At 49.8% G+C, this 21,120-nt stretch overlaps 2 protein-coding genes across 18 annotated transcripts in view; one reads left to right on the top strand and one right to left on the bottom strand.

Moving 5' to 3' along the window:
* LOC144723508 (SPARC-related modular calcium-binding protein 1-like) overlaps window positions 1-14,874 on the top strand; it is a 67,720-nt gene extending 52,846 nt beyond the window's left edge. For 3 of the 8 annotated variants that reach the window (XM_078602315.1, XM_078602313.1, XM_078602320.1), the window contains exons 8-13: window positions 169-367; window positions 793-878; window positions 3,895-4,000; window positions 5,666-5,913; window positions 9,260-9,293; window positions 10,669-14,874. In XM_078602315.1, the coding sequence (XP_078458441.1) occupies window positions 169-367; window positions 793-878; window positions 3,895-4,000; window positions 5,666-5,913; window positions 9,260-9,293; window positions 10,669-10,711 (716 nt within the window). In that variant the 3' untranslated portion in view covers window positions 10,712-14,874. The remainder of the gene's footprint in view (window positions 1-168; window positions 368-792; window positions 879-3,894; window positions 4,001-5,665; window positions 5,914-9,259; window positions 9,294-10,668) is intronic. The other 5 variants (XM_078602319.1, XM_078602317.1, XM_078602316.1 and 2 more) reach the window with 5 other exon arrangements.
* Window positions 14,875-18,649: 3,775 nt separating this feature from the next.
* LOC144723506 (uncharacterized) overlaps window positions 18,650-21,120 on the bottom strand; it is a 45,559-nt gene continuing 43,088 nt past the window's right edge. For all 10 annotated transcript variants that reach the window (XM_078602307.1, XM_078602306.1, XM_078602304.1 and 7 more), the window contains exons 27-28: window positions 20,525-20,887; window positions 18,650-20,363 (exon numbers count right to left, since the gene is read on the bottom strand). In XM_078602307.1, coding sequence (XP_078458433.1) covers window positions 19,381-20,363; window positions 20,525-20,887 — 1,346 coding nt within the window. In that variant the 3' untranslated portion in view covers window positions 18,650-19,380. The remainder of the gene's footprint in view (window positions 20,364-20,524; window positions 20,888-21,120) is intronic.

The raw sequence follows: 21,120 nt of genomic DNA, 5'->3' as shown, positions 1-21,120 counted from the left end.
ATCGAACCCACGACCTCGTGTATACCAGACGAGACAGTTAACATCTCATAGCCACCGCGGTGATCTCAGCGGATGCCGGGAGCTCGGCGCGGCTCCGACCTCTCACGAGCAAGCCACCAGCCTCCCCCCCCTTCTCTCGCCTCATCCGCCCGTCTCTTCCGCGGCCAGACAAGTCGCGCTCGTGCGAGGAGGAGCGTCAGTCGGTGCTGGAGGAGGACAGGCAGCACCCGCGCGAGGGTGCGTTCGTGCCGGAGTGCGCCGCCGGCGGCGGGGGGCTCTACCAGCCCGTGCAGTGCTACCAGACGACGGGATACTGCTGGTGCGTGCTCGTCGACACGGGGCGGCCCATCCCGGGATCCTCCACCAGGCACGCCCTCCGCACGCTCCTCACTCACTCACTCACGCCGCCCGCCTGGCCACCTCACGTGTCCACGCAGCCTTGGCCGATATCTGAGCGTGCACACAGGCGCTGCCGTGGCTCCACCCGTGGTTCCACCATGGCTCAACCATGGCTCCACCATGGCTCCACCGTGGCTCCACCGTGTCTCCACCGTGGCTCCACCGTGGCTCAACCCGTGGCTGCACCGTGGCTCCACCATGGCTCAACCCGTGGCTGCACCATGGCTCCACCATGGCTCAACCCGTGGTTGCACCATGGCTCCACCATGGCTCAACCCGTGGCTCCACCATGGCTCCACCATGGCTCCACCGTGGCTCAACCCGTGGCCCTTGTGATCCTTGAACGCACGGCCCGTGGGTAGGATTCTAAGGCGAGCGTTCTCTGTCCTCCAGCAGGTATCAAACCCCAAAGTGCGACCCCAACGCGAGGTCAAGAGGTGCCGTGCAAGAGGATCCTTACGACAAGAGGGATCTCGCAGGTCAGAGGGGTGGGGGGAGGGGGGCAGCATCGCCATCCCACACGTCCAGACGGAGTCAGTGGTACAACCCCCGATGGAGTTAGTCACACGACACCGGAAGGATTCAGTGATGCAACATAGTAATTGAGTCAACAGATGGATTTGGACGACAGATAAATTGTGTATTCACACGTAACCGGATAGTTTTGGTCGTACGACAATCGGTCGTACGTCACTTGTTGAGGCACGACGACGTGACGTCAGAACGTCCGCAGGCGAGAGCACGAATCTTGTGTCTCTTCTTCTTTACTGATGCATTTTGGGGGATTGCAACGGATTACAAACAGATGCCGAGATTTTGATATCCATTCGACTGCTTCAGGAGTAGCCGCATAGATTAGCTTCAGATCGCCGTTGAATGGTCTGACTGGGCCGTCGTTCACGACGTGTTGCGCGGTCTGATATGTCGCACCACCACAGTCACAAACTGGACTCTCGTTCATTTTCCATTTTTGGAGAAAGCGTCCCCACATCTTCCATGGAGTGTCCGGATCCGATTCAAGGAGTTCCAGATCTTCCTCGGTAGGTCAGGTCCAGGTTGGAGGATTGTGGGATGGCTGATGATGGATTTCTACAGCGGGTTGCTGTTTGCCCAGGCTTCCCTCCATCGAGCTTCGGTGATCTTGTCGTCGTCATGGAGGCTCTTGGCATATTGCCAGAAAGGCTTTCTGGATTTGAGACACCTGTGCGGTGGTGGCATGGAGATGTCCTTGTTTGGAATTCTGATGGCCTTGCGGTGCTCCCTAATATGTGCGGCGGAGCTGCTGAGGAGCGATGTTTGTGCGGATCAGAAGCCACGGCAGCGGTGTTGCTCTTTAGCATCCCTGAGATGATCCTCATGGCTGCATGTAGCTGTGTATCCACCAGCTTCTGTGTCTCCTATCTCCATGCATCTCATTTCTCTCTCGGTTATCTTTGCTTCACCTCACCAATCTGCATCTCTCAGCTCCTGCGCGCCTCATGTCTCTGCGGGCCACAGCGCTACGGGCCACGCCGAGAGCCTCCGCAGGCCACGTCAGGCCCTCGGTCCACCAGTTGATGACCCCTGCTGTGTGGCAATGCCTGATGGTGACGACGATGATGATGGTGGTGGCGAAATGAGACTATCCAGGACTCTGGAGTTCTCAACTGGTTAAATAAAATAAGATAATTATGTTTTTTATTTTATTTTACCAGGTAGGTCCTACTGAGCTAATGTTGATTTTTACAGAAGCGACCTGGCCACAAACTAATGGCGGCACTTGATGCACATAGCCTGGTATTGCAGATGAACAGACAGCGGAGAATAAACGTTTCGCTGGGCTTTGGCTAAACGGAGGGCTTTCTCACCGGCGGCAATCACAGGGCAGCATTTCGGCATTGCAAAAACTCGGGGTGTAACGACGCATCGCTTTGGCAATTAAAATTGATTTGTAATCTAGCCAGACATGCATTGTTATGCGTATTAGAAATATATTTATTGTATATAGCTTAGCTCACGCCATCCATTTCGCCACGAGAGGCCGCTACATTCACCGCAACAGAAACAAAAAGACTCCTTGAATGGGACTGCCACACCGAGTGGTGACAGTTAACGGAATCGCGACGGAGGGCAATTGTTAAAAACTTATGAAAATAAAATCCTTCAACTTCCAGCTCTTTTCACACAGTAGCCACACACATTTTTCTTTGGTTCTTTCGATAAAGTCACGTAGACATAAAAATTATAATAAAGTGAATAAAATTATTAAAACAAAAAAACACTAATGCAGACTGTAGCTTGGTTCTTAATCGGAGTGAGTGTACTGGCAGTCTATAATGTAGACTGTAGCCTGGTTACAGTCTACATTCTAGACTGCCAGTACACTCACCAAACTTAATAACCAGGCTAGAGTCCACATTAGAGATTGCCAGTACACTCACTCCGATTAAGAACCAGGCTACAGTCTACATTAATGTTTTATTATTATTTATTATTTTCATTATTTTTATTTTTTCTATTCACTTTATTTGTATTATAATTTTTCTATCTACGTGACTTCACCGAAAGAAGCAAAGAATATGAATTCCTGCAGTCACGGACATTTTAAGTCAAAATTTAGCCACACACATTGCTGAGACGTAACCCTGAGCCGGTGGCAGAAATGCCACATACCTATGGCAGGGGCAAGTCTCCCCCATCAGACAACCACTCTTGATTCGGCCAGGCAGCTCAGCGGTAGAGGGAGCGGCTCGCGATCCGGAGGTAGCAAGTTCAACTTCTGGTTGGTGGTTGGACTCGGCACATTATCTCTTCCGAGTATGCAGGCATGTTGAACTTCTTTTCGTGCCGTACGTAGCCAACCGGAGGTGCGAAAATACTGGCTGCCTACCTGCCATGCACTTATATAGGGGAGTCAGCTGAGACATCAGCAGCCTTGTTTACAGGGAGCCGCATTCCAAGGTGTGTCGTGTCAACTCGTACGTCTACTTATTATAGCCGCTGAGAAATTCCAACGGAGGGGAGGACAAGGCGTTTCCACCATAAATCATTATTTATCGCAGATAAGAAAGCCCGGTTTGTGTTAAGGAGGGGCACTGTTGATCCACAGGGAGCCTTGAAGCATCTCCTAGCTGTTGCCGCGTGAGAAGGGAGCGCGCCATCATCGAGCAACGAGAACGGCAGTATTGTTGTTTCGTTTCTTCTCTCCCCACGTACTTCTGCTCCAAAAAACACAGTTACATTGCAGAATGAATCGGTGCACGTTTGTACGTTTTGGGTGCCGCGGTGGCGAGATGTTAACTCCCTCGTCTGGGGTGCAGGAGGTCGTGGGCTATCGGTCTCGTACAGAAGGGAAAAAAACGCACACCCCCGCTACATTTCATCATCGGACAATTGCAGAGTAAACAGGAGATAAAATATAGACACGCTATGAATCAAGGGTAGTTTACTGCCACTGGTGGGATTTTTTTGTGCATGTTTCTTTTTTTTGTTTAAATGACCTCTGCTTTATGCCAGGGTGTCCCGGTGGGAAGAAAGCGCAGTTCATCACGTCCCTGCTGGACGCGCTCATCACCGACATGGTCAAGGCCGTCAAGGCGCAGGAATCCTCCCCGGGGATGAAGTGAGAGCCCTCCCAAACTCACCGCCGCGGGGCCAAACCAATACACGCGCGGGGACTCCACCGATCGTTAATCACCCGGGGGGCAAAGTTGAAGCCGAGCAACGGTTTCGAGTGAACCAAAACCAACCGCGGCCCCCCCACCCTCCCTGCCCAGCTTAGCCACAGGGGATCCCCCACCCCTACCCACCCCGTCACCACCCCCGCTAACTCAGTAGACATTCGGGGGTCCTTTGTACCGATGTGATTTATTGTCAGGGAATTCAGATGTGTGGGGGGGGGGATTTCCAAACTTGGCCAATGATGCCGATTCGCGGTGGCCGTTTGCCTGCGAACGTTGCTCGTGACTCACAGCTTCGTGGGTACACGAAGCTGTGAGTCACACGCACCGCTGCGTGCTCACGCCACTGCTGACAGAGGGGGCCTCGCGCTAGCGGCAGCGCGAGAGTGCCACTCAAAGAGGGTAGTTTGACCGACTCTGACATGCTGGTCAAGTGTCTTGATGGAGGTGGAGGGTGCCACTCAAAGAGGGAAGTTTGACCGACTCTGACATGCTGGTCAAGTGTCTTGATAAAGGTGGAGAGTGCCACTCAAAGAGGGTAGTTTGACCGACTCTGACATGCTGGTCAAGTGTCTTGATGGAGGTGGAGAGTGCCACTCAAAGAGGGAAGTTTGACCGACTCTGACATGCTGGTCAAGTGTCTTGATGGAGGTGGAGGGTGCCACTCAAAGAGGGTAGTTTGACCGACTCTGACATGCTGGTCAAGTGTCTTGATGGAGGTGGAGGGTGCCACTCAAAGAGGGTAGTTTGACCGACTCTGACATGCTGGTCAAGTGTCTTGATGGAGGTGGAGGGTGCCACTCAAAGAGGGTAGTTTGACCGACTCTAACATGCTGGTCAAGTGTCTTGATGGAGGTGGAGGGTGCCACTCAAAGAGGGTAGTTTGACCGACTCTGACATGCTGGTCAAGTGTCTTGATGGAGGTGGAGAGTGCCACTCAAAGAGGGTAGTTTGACCGACTCTGACATGCTGGTCAAGTGTCTTGATGGAGGTGGAGGGTGCCACTCAAAGAGGGTAGTTTGACCGACTCTGACATGCTGGTCAAGTGTCTTGATGGAGGTGGAGAGTGCCACTCAAAGAGGGTAGTTTGACCGACTCTGACATGCTGGTCAAGTGTCTTGATAAAGGTGTAGAGTGCCACTCAAAGAGGGTAGTTTGACCGACTCTGACATGCTGGTCAAGTGTCTTGATGGAGGTGGAGGGTGTCCACACTTTACCACACTACACCCGACCCGCCGACTGACTAACTCTGGCGTCACGATTTACAACTGCTGAGTGCACCGAGGCGGTGGGGTGAGGATTCCCGAAACATCTCGCCCACCAATAATACATGGCTGTTTCAGCTCCCTGGTAAGTTGAAGAACAATCCTCACAACCACATCTCGCAGCCAGGTACGACGCAAGCGTCTGCAGGACGACGCTTGGCACGGCTTCTTGACGACATACATTTGGCCCGATCGTTACGTGACCTGACCTGAAACATCAACAACGAATGGTTTGTCATTATTACGACGATCAACTATTGGAGGCTTCATGGGCCCGACACGGTGCCGTACCCGCATTACGAGAGGGGGCCCGCTCGCTCGCCGTGTCTCTGCGACGCGCAGGATGGAGGAGCCCGACCCGAGCCAGACGCTGGAGGAGCGCGCGGTCCGCTGGTTCTTCACGCAGCTCGATCGCAGCGGGCGCGGCGTCGTGGGCCGCAAGGAGATGAGGCCCCTACGCCGCTTCCTCAAGAGAAGACCCAAGCCGCAGCGGTGCGGCCGCAAGTTCATGGAGTACTGCGACCTCAACGGCAACAAGGCGCTGTCGCTGCCCGAGCTCAAGGGATGCCTGGGGGTCGGCCGAGAGCAGAGTGAGTGTGGGGACGCACAGCGGGGAGCAGGGGAGGGGGAGCTATGGGGGTGACTCTCATTCAAAGCCAAAGCACACAGCGCTCGAAACACCGAGGACTCGATTGCCATTTGAAACGTTTCCCAAACTAAGATTGAAAGCCTTTGCGTATTAGCTATGTCTGTCTGTTCGTAACGGGGGTGGGTGGGGTGGGGTGGGAGGACACAATAATAACTCACGGAAAGATCAGTCCAATATGAACGAAGCTATTCGGGAATTCCGCTGTTGAAAACCAGAACCAGCCGCACGGATGCAACAACACAAATCAGCAGCCCAAAAGTGGAGAAACAAAGGCAGAGCAAAAAAGACCTGTACGGACATCTGCAAATGTGCATACAGGTCTTATGTCTTATCGTAACAGCTGCCTGTCGGTTTTTGCAGTACTCATGGAATAATTCGGAGGGCGAATCGAGGTGGCGGAGGTGTTTGTCTGATGATAATCTAATTGCCCACCAATGACCTCTGTGATGGCGCAGTGGTTAGTGTACTGCTCAACGAACCCAGCGACCCAAGTTCAATTCCCGCTCACGACCAATATCAGTGATTAATATCGGAACCGGCTCTGGGCCTCCCCTTAGTCGACTCAGCCTTAAATGAGCGCCTGGTGTAGTGTCAACATCGGCACTGGGGAGACAAAGGCGGCCGGGCGTGACCACCCACCCCCTCGTGTGCCGTGCTTGCCTTCATAGGTGCTACTCGCGAACAGCACTTGCCCCAACAGTCTGTTCATGGCTATATGGGGGATCTTTGTCTTCATTAACCGCCATTGATAGGTATTTAAAAGTCCTCTTCGACCCTCGTTAAGGAAAACCGTCATTAGAGATTATCGCACTAACCGATTGACAACAGCTACCTGTTAGTCGGTTATTTTAAAACAGAATATGTATTTAGACCTGAGGAATCCGATGAGCTATAAAGCTCTTTTTTCACAGATGTCCAGTAGGGGCAGGTAACGTTACAACAACAACAAAACACGATAGTAGTGCGATATACAACTAAACCAAGCCCATCCTACCAGACAAAGCCCACCGAGGTATTCACTTGTTTTTCAGATGCGACCTGGCCACAAATGATAGCTCAACGAAGTGGCTTATCATTTGGACATTTATAGCAGCAAAACAATCCAAGTAGTCTAAATCTAGACACGAGTAAGCTTAATTTTGAACAGCATCCAGCCTCCCTATTGAGCCTATCAAATATGAAAGCGGTTCTGGTAATATTTACGCGATCTAACCCAAAACACCTGCACTGTGGATATTGGTCACGACAGCCTACGGTGTTAAACTAACAAAAAAAAACTTGCCGCTCGTTTGTTTCCAAAGTCGGGATGTTTCTAATCTGACTTTGTGTTTACTTCACGGGGCAACAACTGGATTCGTCTTTGTGCTCACACGCAGGCCAGACCGTGGCAAGTGTAGAACGGTGGCTGTACTTGCGACTGTTCAAAACGACAGAACAAGTAGAATCCAGATACGCTTTTCCACCAAAACGTTTTTTTCGCCGAACAATCTTTCCCACGAAATCTTCCCGAACAAAACGATACATTATCCGCTTATTTCATGCAGCATTGGCAATCCGACACAAACACGCAGGCACGGCACGCGTGGGGATGATGTGGGCAGCACCACATCTTACTGAATACAAAGACAAATATACCCCGTATAGCCTTACCAGACTGTTAGAGCAAGTGTTTTTAACGAGCACCTATGAAAGCTGGAACAGTACAGAACGGGGTGGGTGGCCAGCACCACGCCCGACCGCCTTTGTCTTCCCAGTGGCGATGTTGACACGCCGCATCAGGCACTCATTTGAGGCTGAGTTGAACGAGGGGATGCCCAAGACCGATTCAGATAAAACTGTGACAGGTGATGGCCGTGAGCGGGAATCGAACTCGGGTCGCCAGGATCGTAGCGCAGCGCGCTAACCCCTGCACACCCGCTCCCCTGACTGAATACAAAGACACAGATTCACATAAATGCACACATACGGGCAGTTAAACACGCAGAGACACAGACACAAATTCACACACACACTCAGTCTGGCTCGCCGACACGAGCTGGCATTCAAGATGTCCCCGAAGCATCGGCAACAACAAAAATAGAAAAAAATTACAACTTTTTTTTTTTACGGGTAATAAATAGCCAGCGTTTTATTATTTCTGGCAAGGATGGGGGGCTTTAAATTCAGGGCAGCGCATAATAAACTCGAGTCTTAAAAAAAATCTAACGTCAACAGCCGACTGGAACGTAACCTTTCAGAATGTGTCATTTGAAGTTGAGCGACTGCACTGGGGCTTTTTAGCTCAGGGTGGCAGTTATTTATGTACTTTGAGAGCTGTACTTGGCAATGCCAGCAGTGGGCTTAGCAATGGGGCTCTGAACAGCACTGGGATAGAACACAGTTTCTCAACGCAGCGTCAATAAGCTTGCTTTTTGTAACTCAATCCAACGGGAGCCTCTCAAAGCTTCGTGTCTTGATTGACGGCAGATTAAGAAAAAAATCCATTTACTCCCGAGAGGTTGAATATATCTAGATTTTTTTTTAGACGCGTAAACAAAATAATGAATGAATAGTTATGGTCATTTTTATATATATTTTTTTCTAAGCTCATCTTCCCAATCCTGTATTATTATTTTTAGTTGAGAGAGGGGAGAATAGCTTTATTAAAATGAGGAAAAATACAGCCACATGGGGGGGACAAATAAGGTTTTACTGGTAGGAACCTCCTGGTTACACCAGCCCACAGGGGATTATTGTGTCCGTCCGTCCGTCGTGCATCCAAAAATGGGAGGGGTGGGGCTGGGTGGAGAGGGGAGGGTGGGAAGGGGCTGAGTGGGGAGGGTGGGGAGAGGCTGGGTGGGGGAGGGGCTGGATGGGGAGGGTGGGGAGAGGCTGGGTGGGGGAGGGGCTGGGTGGGGAGGGGCTGAGTGGGGAGGGTGGGGAGGGGCTGGGAGGGGATGGGTGGGGAGGGTGGGCAGGGGCTCGGTTGGGAGGGTGGGACTGGGTGGGGGGTGGGAGGGGTGGGGCTGGGTGGGGAGGGGCTGGTCACCCCGTGGTGCCCTTATAAAACTCAACGTTTAACCTACTCACGCCGGCTTGTGCCCGCCCTCACAGTCGGCCATATTTGCGGAATACACCACGCCACCATTGACCCTGGCCATTGACCGAGCAACCCAACGTTCCTACCAGCTCCCTCCGCAGGAATGTGTTTTAGCTGGACTTCACGTGTGAAAATTAACAGGCATTTCACGGTATTTATATGCAAGAGTCACTCGTGTGCGTGCCTGTTTTTTTTGCTCTACCCACAGAAGGTGCTGGCGGCAATCAAGCGCAGCGTAAAAGGCAAGAGACAAACCACATGCATAATAAACGCCCAGAGCCGCGAACGCTTTGGAGAAATACAACTGTAGAGGTGTTCCAGGTGCCTCTAGGGCAAGGGGGTCCGGCAACCTGCGGCTCTCCAGAGCCGCATGTGGCTCTAATGACTGCGTCGTGACGTCGTTAATCACGTGCATTGCTGGTCTTGAAATAGAAGGGGTTGTTTAGAATTCGAAAAAAATTCTCTTGGTTGTGATTACGATTGTCAACCCCTGCTCAAGGGTGGGAACTTTGAGCTGCCAATGTTGAGAATCTGCAAGTCAAAGTTGTAGCCACAACCCGGGATGAAACCTCGTTTCTCAAACGTAGCGTGTTCATGATCTCAGCCCTGTCACCAATGGCTGGAGAAAAAGCCGTTGTGTTAAGCTTGATTTTTCACTTCTTTTGGCTAAATTACATCAGGTTCACTGCCGTGCAATGGACATTCTTCTGTGGTAGAGGGCAAGTGCTTGACATCTGTGAAAACGAACTTTACAGCTCATCGGATTCCTCCAGTATAAATAAAGATTCTGATTCTGACGTGGAAAGGAACGCCCCCCCCCTCCCCCACTTAGAGTGTGGATTGAAGAGGTCACTCAAGATTTCCGAAGCAGCTCTACATCCCATCCCGTAGGCCATTCTCTAACACATGGGGTTATCTTGCTCTTGCAAGAATTTCAAATAGACACGTGCATCTCTGGAATACATGTTTTTATTTTCTTTACTTTAAAAAAAAAAATATTAGTAATCATAATCAAGGTACTTGGGTTAGAACACGTCATCTAACCTAAAAAAAACCTTTATTACGAATAATATTTGTCGCGAAAGCCGATTTGTTCTACACTATTCAAGTGAACATTTTCGCCCACCGCACTCACCTGCAGCTCGCTCATCTCAGCCCGTGCGGCGGTATTTTTTCTTCCAGGACAAGAGATGCGATCAGATTAACCATGCAGGCGTGGTTGGGGGGGGGGGGACAGTGCCACAGTCACGGCTGGTGCGCGCGCCGCTCTCGTCTCAACAATTTGGGTTTCTCAATGCCAGCCACGGAGTGCCCGTTGCTGGTCTCCCCCTAGGTCCACTCGGTGGGAAAAATGAATTGCTCAGCTCGAGTCACTTTAGCACGCCCACTCTTGTGTCTTTGTTGGCACAATCAACTGCGGCGTGTAAATCGGCGGCTCTGTAGCGGACGTTGGCATGGGGAGATTGTCATTTTGAAAATGCCAGTTAAATTACGCGAATGCGTGTCAGCCCCCACAAGTAGGGGCAGGGCCGCCAGTACGATGCCGTATCTGAATGCTGTCGCCGGGCTGACGGGCTCACGAACTTCGGCTGACTGTGATTTCCTCTGTCCGTCCAGCAGGCCATCAGGAGTGAGGCAAAGTCAGAGGAGGAGAGATTAGCCGGGTCGACTACCATGCAAGCCGATGGCTGACGTCGCGGGAGGCTGTGAAAAAAAGAAAAGGGGAAAAAAAAAAGTCGAAGGATTTTTTTTTTTTTGACATTCGGAGCGTTGTAAGTGCACTTTCGAGCAAGCGAGAGCGGTGATGATTAACACGCATTAATTACCAGTGCCTAGGGACCACCATTGACCAGCTTTATGAAGCCTACCTAACAACAGACGATAAGTAAATTATATTTTATTAATCCGCATAAACGAGCGTCGGTAAGTTGTAACTCAGCCTGGCAGTGGTGGTCCGAGAGGACTGCGGGTTTGTCGACTGAACGGAGGAAGGGGGAGCGTGAAAGTCGCTCCCCCCCCCCGGTACGAATCGCGACGAGCTGTCGTTGTTGTTGTTGTCGTTCCTTAAAAAAAACGGATCTCCACATCGATCCGTGAAGCTGGCAAAAATTGTTTCGGTTTTGTTTACGCGATGTTTTCCCGCCCGCGACGCGCGCGTCGAGAAGCGGACGACGCAGAGCGGGACACGAATCCCGGGACCACCACCGCGGCCACGTGGTCACGCGACAATCTTGTGCCGCCCGCGTGACTCGCGCCGTCACCACCGGGTTCCCCGGCGTGCTTCGCTCTGCCGTCTCGTGGGACGGTCACTTTTTCGACGGCCACGTGTTCAAGCTCTTCGGAGCTGGTGGTTTGGGCAAGGTTGAGGGCGCTGGGGTGGGTGGTCGCGTGACGTGCACGCACGGCATGATGGGCGTCCGTGCCTTCATGCCGTTCGTGAGCAGCATGCCTTTGTGCAAGCGTTTTCTTATCGTGGTGGATTTATTTTTTACTAATAATTTGCGGAAAGTGTTGGATACAATTGCCGTCTCTCTCTCCATTTCACTCTCGCCCTTGATCTTGCGGTTACAAAACCGTAATCACCAAGTGTTTTTTCTGCACCTGGCTACACGATTGCTTTCTATGGAACACACCTGGTGATTGTGTTACCCCGTGTGTGCAAACGGTTTTGCCTACGAGAATTCAATGTTGTCAGTGGGGCAGTGGGCAGCGTCACGGTTAGCGAGACGCGCTACGAATCCTGGCGACTCCGGCCAAGGTTCACATGAGTGGCGATTCTATGAACCGGTCCCTCTGCTCAACTCGGCTTCGAATGCGTACCAATCGCGGTGTGTAAACGTCAGCACTTGGAGATAAATATGCGTGGTGCTGGCCACACCACCACCACCACCACTCACTGGTGCGCCGTCCCGGCCTTTGTAAGCGCTCACTAACAGGGCATGCTCCCAACAGCCTGTTAAAGATTATGGGTTGGATATTTGTCTTATTTGTGTGCAAACAAGAGAAATTTCAGTTGGGTAAGAGAGAGAGAGAGACGGATAATTTTGAAACTCCCAAGTGGCAACCCCAATCACCGCTGTTGTATCCCCCTGTGTCAAGTTCTGCCGATGACGATGCTTTTGTGCGCGGAATGCGTCCACGAGTGGAAGATTGACCTCTGCGTTCCACACACAGAGTGTATGTGCGACTCCAGTTACAGAAGAGACTGGAAAAAAAGACAAAAAAAGAGAACAGAATAGCTTGCCGTTAAACTGCAAAATAATTAGATTTGTTTGCAGTAATTTGTTTATATTGCCGTGATCTAGAAACTAGACTAGTTTTTTTCGCCAGGTTTTAGATGACCGTAGGAAACAGGATAAGTATTTGTACATTCTGCAGTGTTTCGCTAACTTAATTCCTTCGCGGAGCACGGCACTTTGGGGGAAGTACCAAGCCCCATCAAAAAAAACCCCAAAACAATAACTCGTACACACTCATCATAAGAAGCAACATCAGGACTCGTTAACAAGATACCGATAGCATTCGCGTCAAAAGTAAGCGTTGCCTGTAGGGATGATTTTTCTTTAGTTGTGTTTTTGTTTTCATTCGTTTTTTGTCACGCAAAATCAGTGGCGGATCGCGACGGCTTGGGGGAGGGAGGCCTCCAGGGGGTTATTAACCCTTTCCCATTCCGTCATCGGAACGGAGTCGGAAGAGAAAAAAAAAGCTCAAATAAAATAACTTTATTGGTGCAGAGGCTACCACAAGGCCATGTGCGGGAGGGCGTGTGGCACAGTTTGGCGCCGGCTATCAAAGTTTATGGTCGTGTTCGCTCCGGTTCTCTGCGGCGAGGACGACGTGTTTAAAAACAACGGCGCTATGATTCTTTAAATACAATCAACGCAGAGAGCCACTCGCGCGTTCCGAGATTGGGCGGCGAACGGGACACCCGCAACCCTGCAACATTCAGACGTCTCCGTACGGGAGAGGGTTAAACGAGGCTAGAGGGACCCACTTTTGAACCCCGTCCAAAAAAATGTGGCTGTGAAATTGCCCAGCGAAGCCATCGCCAACAGAAGGGCTATTTTCTGACCTGCCTCTCTCCCTGCCCACAAACTTGCCTTTACCCCGCACCTGAGACTGGTGAGAGCGTGAAAAATAATCACCAAAAAGAAAAAAAATTTACCCGTAAAAACAAAGTTTTTCACTATAAATCCTTTATATGCGTGGCGGCTAGAGTCCTCTCGTCCTCTGGCTTGAGATGGCTGCCACCTATGGGTCAGATGATTGTCTGCCAGCATTAAGCAATTGGTAATTAAATATTTTAAAAAAATTCCCTAAACAGTGTAAAATTTTGGAAAAAATTTTTCACGAAAATTAATTGTCACGCACAACGAGTCTGTGTGGAAAATGTCAGCTCGATTGGATCACGGGAAGTGGGTTAAAAAACGACCGAAATATTTGCACGGTCGTAAGCAAGCAAGCACGCAAGCAAGCAAGCAAGCGAACTTAATATAAAGGATTTAAAAAAGGGACTTGGAAGTTTACTCGAATAGTTGAATCCCCTCGCGTTGGTCTATTGAAATTCTGCACGTCCCCTGTGAGACGTAGATCTGTGTAGCAGCATTACAAAACAATTCTCTCGGCACTTAGAAACAAATCATTCAGCTGGCAGAGAGGTTTCTTTATAAATCAAAACGTGGAACGAACCAGACTTCGCTTTTTTATGTTTTCAACGTTAGCTACCGTAACCCTCGATCGTGCATCGGTGTTGAGCTTACGTGCACATGAAAAACGTGGCCACGGACATGGCTCCATCCAGAGGGAGCTACCAGCCCCGTTCTGGGGCTTGGAGGTTTGCTTTCTGTTTTTCACAGGGTTGTTGGCAGCTGCCGAGCATCGATTCATTCCATCAAGCAACCGGTGTGGTGTCATTCTGAAGCCTGGTCGATTAACACACACTTGCCCTCTCGAAAATAAACACAATCAACCCTGTCCGTTGGTGCATGCTCGGTGGGAACTGCTTTTTTTAATTTATCGAAAGCGCAGATGGAAACTTTTGACGATTGTATTGCCCCTCAGCGTCCCAGTAGCCTCACAAACGGTTGGACAAAAGTTACGCCGATTATACAGCCCCCTTGTGGTTCTCCTGAATGTGAATACTTACTCGGGACAGTGGGCATGTGCACACCGAAATCCTTTTTTGTCGATCCACGGCTGGATACCTGGCCTCCTCACACCGTGCAGGTTTGTGGGGGGTTTTTTTTAACCATACTTCACCCCGCTGGTCAATGTTAGTTGGCGAGGACAAGGGGCATTGATTTCAGACAAGTACAGTACAACAATGGAATTTGTTGAACATCATTCAGCTGCCGAGCACCACATCCTCCGATTCGCACGGTTGGCTATGTACGGTGTGAAAGAAGTTCAACATACTGTTCATACAGCCAAAAATAACTCATTATGCAACGTGTTTGCTCCCTCCGAGCACAATCACAGCTCAACTCCCAGCTTAATTTGAGATGCAATGAGCTCGGATGCATTCCGGGCGATTTGGTCACACGCAGATAGTACGATAAAAAGTGTGCTACTTGTTGGATTGCAGGTGACGGGGCAAATCAGCTGTGACTGGAGACCGTTGGTTAAATATGGGTTTAGTTTTGCAATCGATTGACCATGAAGCAGCTAGGTCGCATGCAAGGGTGTTGATGGTTTCCAGTTTTTGAAAGCCAAGGAGGACACCATGCCACCACTGGAGCCCCAGTTTGAAATCGAAAAAAAGAATATTTTTTAAATGAAATGCAAAAAACTTAAAAAATGTAATAAAGGCAAGTTAAAGAGTAATGTGTGCAAAGGGGCCGTTATTCTTCTGTGGTATCTTTAACCTCTGTCACTCCCAGTGGTGACCCTTCGAATGATCTGCTTCCATCTCTTTCATGCTGCAGTGAAAATGAGTCCAAGGCCGACATTCCAAGAACACCAGAACATCAGCACAAAACCTCTCCCTCATATACAACTTGATGATGATAAACGCTATTTATAACGCGTACATATTTCGCGAATCGAACCCAATATTCTATCGAGAATTCGGCGCGTGGAGCCAGATCTCAAAGTCCCTCGTACATGAGCTTGAACAGGTGAGAGAGACTGAACCGGTGAGTGACTGGACAGGTGAATCTGAGCCGGTGAATGACTGAACAGGTAAGGGCCTGAACAGGTGGGAGCATGAAACCGTGAGGGCTTGAACAGGTGAGCCTCTAGCTGCTGCTGCTGCTTGAAGGTGGATGAGGGGGCAGCGATGCTGCGTGTGCAATGGGAGAGTTCCAGATGCCGGTGCATTTACTAATGCCACTGAAGAGTCCTGGTTCTGGGTAGGATGCGTAACTTGATAACCCCATTATTGCCACACACGACTATAAAAAAAACCACATTGTGGGCATTCTTATCATCGGAGACTTCACCCATAGTTAAACTACAAAATTAACCCACCCTCCACCACCAGGAAATCTGATCGATCAAAGCCACCCCCATTCTGAAATTACACGGGCACCAGACGCCAATGGAATTGTATTGGAAATAAAATTTGCGAAATCGGTGCCAGGTCACTAGTAATGTCCCCACGTATTAGCTGAATATCAACTGCCGCTACCCACATAAAACACATTTAAGCTCTCTAACGCCTGAACAAAAAGAAACAACAAAAAGTTATGAGATCATTTGCACGAGCAGTTTCAAGTTGGTGGCCAAGTTGGTGACCAGGTTGCCCAAACCAAATCCCAGGAGGTGACACTGTAAATGAAGTGGCGGCTTCCAGTGACGGGCCACTGACAAAGTGGAACTTCCAAGCAGAGACAGCACAAATTGCCACTTGCTAAAAGCGCTCCTGTCCATCCTGCAGCTATACATCCCTTGCGATGTGTCACTGATTGGCAATTGTGTTGTCGAAATAAAACACCCTCATATTGCTGCACAACGTGTTTTCGCCACGCTTCGGAAAACCTTCGTCACAGATTGAACATTGCAGAAATTGTACGAACCGCATGGAGAAATTGAACGTTTGCCAAATTTTGGGGTTCTGGCACAGCCAAACATCACGGTCTAAAAGACGTGGGCTGTACATCTCTTCGTCCCACCATTGGACGCTGTTGTGAAACACTCGATTTCTTTATACGTCAGCGTGGTCTCAAAAAAATCTTTCACAAAAACGTGCACAGACACTTTTTAGTTTTTTACTTTTTACACCCTTTCCAAAAAACCACGCACTCCCAGGGACAACATTCTCAACTGCTAATTGGAAGTTTGATCCAACGGGGCACCATACGTGGAGCCAGGGCAGCAGATAAACAGGCAAACGGCGCACGGCTGCTGCCAAATTCGCTTCTGCTGGCAGTCGCCTCGGTCTGTCGGGCGTCAGAGAACCACCAATGGCACACGCAGGGGTTGTACTTAAACTATGAACTATTTATTTTATTTTACCAGATAAGGCCCACCGAGTTGTATAGCTCTTTTTCAGAAGCGACCTGGGCTATCACAAATGATAGCTCAACAAAGTGGCTTCTCATGTGGAAATCTAGAGCAGCCAAATACTAGTCTATGGTCCTTTCGGTAAAGCCACGTGGATAAAAAAATTAAAATAAAAAAATTAATGAAAATAAAACATCATGACGTTTCGATCGCAAGACAAGCGTGTCTCACCAGAACAATGCGACGGTCCGCAACATTCCGCGCGTTATAAATTGTGTTATTATTAAATATATAACCCACAGGTTGCCAGACTGCTGGGGGGGGGGGGGGTACGGGGGTAAGGGTTTAAAACAAAAACTTCAAGTAAAAAAAACTAATATTGGTATTTACGGGGATCCACAATATTGAACAGCGTAGCTTACGCATCAACAAAAACTCCAACAGTGCACACACACAAAAAAGGTTGGTAAATATCAGCACTAATGTGGGGTTTGGGCAGTCAAGTCGGTCCCCTTACGAGCGTGGAAGCGATTCGTCCGTTGTGCCGTCCGCCAGTTAACTGCCGCGCACGCCGACTGGTGGCGAGTCGTTCATCAGGCGCCCACGGTGTTGCTCTTGGTTAGTGTCCCTTGCATTTCTGGAACAAAAGCATTATTCTGCTAATGCACTCTGTCAGGCCAACCTCTTCCCCCACCCTCCAAGGGCTGGATAAGTAAAACCACTTAATTTGTTTGGCACGATTGATGTTACTTGGTCACAAAGCATAGCGCAGTCTCCAAGAACAAGGAACAAACGCTAGGTGCTGTGCACTCTTGCGGGTAAGCAGGCTTAATAAACGCAAAAAAAATTACGATATATTTATATTTGTAAGAAATCCGACTACATATTTATTTTTATTAACGTTACAAGAACTCGGTAACGGCTCGAACGTTTTTCTCCACAAATACTTGTACAATTTAAATACTACAGGTTGTAATGCAGATATTTACATTAGAAATTACAGACGTGAAATTCGGGGTACTTTAGTGTTGGGGCAGTTCGGATCTTGTCTTAACGCAGGCAGGGGTCGGCGACCTGGAGCTCAACAGCCGCGTCTGGCTCTTTAAGGACCGCTTCGTGACAGTTATTTATCAAGGAGCGACGTCCCTTATTCTCATTGCATTGAGGCTCTTGAAATATATAAAGTTGCTTACCGAATTCGATAAAAAAATGGCTCCTCTTTGTTAGTGGTTGTAGACCCCTGGTCTAATGAAACCTTAAAACATTTAATTAGCCATTGTGTATAAAAAGTACGGAGCTCACCGCCACCGAGTGTGATCTTCTTGGTTCAAGCAGTTACATTGATCACCGGATAATGCGAAGGCGTGCAGGTGTCATGGACCAAACATGTGGTCAAACGTACTGCAAACACATTCCTGCGGAGGGAGCTGGTAGGAACGTTGGGTTGCTCGGTCAATGGCCAGGGTCAACGACGGCGTGGTGTATTCCGCAAATATGCCCGACTGTGAGGGCGGGCACAAGCCGGCGTGAGTAGGTTAAACGTTGAGTTTTATAAGGGCACCACGGGGTGACCAGCCCCACCCTTCCAACCCTCCACCCCCCCTCTGCACCCAGCCCCACCCCTCCCATTTTTGGATGCACGATGGACGGACACAATAATCCCCTGTGGGCTGGTGTAACCAGGAGGTTCCTGCCAGTATAACCACACGAATGGGCTAGTGCAGCATACCGAAAACAAGCTCACGCCGCTGATGAAGACCTGACAAGAGGGTGAACAATGAATTAAGTCGTCTTAAATTCCAACGCACACATCAGACTTGGGGGTCACCAGTGTGACATTTTTCACCCCCCCCCACCTGCACCCGAGTTAAAGTCATCACAACAGATTGCTTGGATGATATTCCTACCAATTTCTCACGGGTTGAAATGAATCAACCAAGTTGTAAATCAAGTGTTAACTTGCAGTCCAAATTATGTTCGTGTAATTCTGACCACAATGAGAACAGAACTCCATTTCAACAGGAAACGTTTGCATATAACCGAACTCTTTGTCCCTTGCCTTTTAGTACGTATTTAAACGTACACAAGTTAAAATAAATGAATGGCGTGTATGAACAAACATTTGCAATAAAATGTGAAAGAATACAAAGTCACAAATGGTTTATCATACTTTATTGTGTACTCAAAAGCTGACGCTATATGAGGAGCATTATTTACTATCATAAACCAGGGGAACAAATAGTACATCGTGGATTGGTGTACAGGATTAACGTTGTAAAAAGGCCATGTAAAAATATATTCATCAGAATATCAACTCCTTGCACCCGCCTTGCATCACATTTAATTATTTTTCATATTATTCATTACCTAATGGCTGCTAAATATGTTAATGACATGGAAAACATTATCCTTTAGATGGGCGAATGTCTTTTTTTTCAAAGCAAACATGACAGCTTAAATTACTTTCAACGATTCGATTTCATTAGTGTCGTTCCAGCGTGAACATTTCTTTTAAAAAGTTGAGGAAAAATTTAATGTTTCAAAGTGAACGAAATTAATTGATTCAGTGTTACAAGACACCCGCATCTTCCTTTGCCCACCCTCACTCACTATACACACGCAACGTTTATGTACACACGCGACAACCAGTAGAAACTAGGTGCAATGCACAAAAGCTATGACACAATGCCGTTTCATCTTGCACAACAAATAAAGGCACCCCAGTTGTGTCGCTCTACAAGAGAGCTGCGAGTGAAGAGATCGGCATGGAACACTAAAGGCCCACGCCGTGATAGTTCCAACCGCAGAATGCTGGCGGCGTGCCGGTCCCGAGTCTCTGCGATACGCACGTGATCAAGCGGCGCTGCGATAACAGGGCTCGCGCGCTCAGTCGAGGCAGCTCTGCTCGCCGGGCGACTCGTCACCACCGAGCGGCGACGGTGGCTTCGCGACGCGAGAGAGCGGCGGTAGCGACCTGGGCGTGCGCGAAGTCACACGCGGCACCTTGGATTGTTGCATTTGCAACAGCTGCGGCATGGGCCTCAACGCCGGTTTCTTGCCCGTCGTCGCCCCCAAGGAATGTGTCGTCGCCTGGGCCCCCGGCGATAGGGGCCCCGGTGATTCCTCTCCATCTGCCACCACTACGGCAGCTGTGGTGGTTGTCACCGTCGCCGGCACGGTCGAGGAGACCTTGACCTGCAAGGAGGAGAGAGATGCCGGGGGCCCCGTGGTGGCTGTGGGCTTGCTGGGTGGGTCGGGCAAACACCTGGCGGCCGCCTGCAAAGCCAACGTGGTCTGCTGGGACAGTGACAGGGTGGGAAGCCTCACACTGCACGGAATGGTGCCCATGGCGGAGGCGGCGTTTATACAGCCAGATGCCAGAAACATGGAGGGAAGCCGCGTTGGACGGTGGGACAAGAGGGCATGCGAGGAATTATTGGTAGGGAGAGTTCTGGTGGACGCCGGGGTACAGCTGCTTGGGTGGTCTTTGCTGAGGTTATCTCCACGAGTTGATGTCGACAATGTCAGAGGCTCGAGTGGCACTGGAGGGCTTGGTGGGGAAGGGTTGACAGTTGATCCTTTGTAGGAATGTGTAGGGGACACGGCCACTGGGCTTTCAGTGTCGGCATCGCTCATGGATGTATCCGCATTGTCCTGGTGGGTGTCATCAGCGTCCGGACTCATCACTGATGCGAGACTGCCGACGCTGTCCACAGAGACGGTTTCACAAGGCGTGTTGTTGTCTGCAACACTTGCATTGTTCGCTATGCCATCTTTTAAGGGGGGGACCTCATCACCTTTCGTACGGCATTCATTCGATTGTTCAACAGCAAGCGATGTTACGCTCACTATTTTGAACAAATCAGAATCTGCAATACAAGACAGGCACAAACTCCAATTAACACGATAGTTAGAAAATCCAAGTCAACTCGAGTGACGGACGTGCATCAAAACGCACAAAAATTACACGTGGTTAAGAGTAACACAAGATACTCCATTCCCCATTACATTTGATAAAAAAAATACATACCGGGATCTTCCACCTCATCTTGCCCTGCAGTCTCAGTCGTCTCCATCAAGTCCGTACTGCTCTTGCCGTCTGGCACCTCTTTACTCGCCGCCCATGAGCTTCCATCAGCCGGAGCCCCTTCTGGTGATTCAGAGACCTGTGCCTCGTCGACCGTGGCAACGCTAGCACCGGACTCCACCGCCGCTTGTGAACAGACGGGAGATCCCGAAAGTAAACTGGGGACGGGCCTGGAGCTGGTGCTCGTGACGGTGGACGACGTGGTGTCGCAGCACGAGTTTCTGTATTCCAGGGCTTGAGTGACGGTGCTCACGCCTGAGGTGGGCACGTTTACGCACTGCAGGCGGATCGTGACGGACGCAATGCCTAGACGCACGCACAAAAAAAGACATCGCCGATTTAACCGACGACGTTTACGTACGGCTTGCATGTTTTGCCCATCGAGATTCTCTCTTGAGGCAGAGAACTGGGACTGTCAGTATGTAGTTACTTTATACAGTTACACGTTGCACCATTTAAGGGTACAGAAGTGGCGCAAGTAGCACACTGCACAATAGAATCCAGAGAGCCGAGTTGGAGCCACAGCTAATGTCAGTGGC

This window comes from Lampetra planeri, chromosome 18 (genome assembly GCF_965212315.1).
Source record: "Lampetra planeri chromosome 18, kcLamPlan1.2.h2, whole genome shotgun sequence".
Lineage (NCBI taxonomy): Eukaryota > Metazoa > Chordata > Hyperoartia > Petromyzontiformes > Petromyzontidae > Lampetra > Lampetra planeri.
The sequence above is the reverse complement of the archived record's forward strand: the minus strand, read 5'-3'. Positions and strand labels throughout refer to the sequence as shown.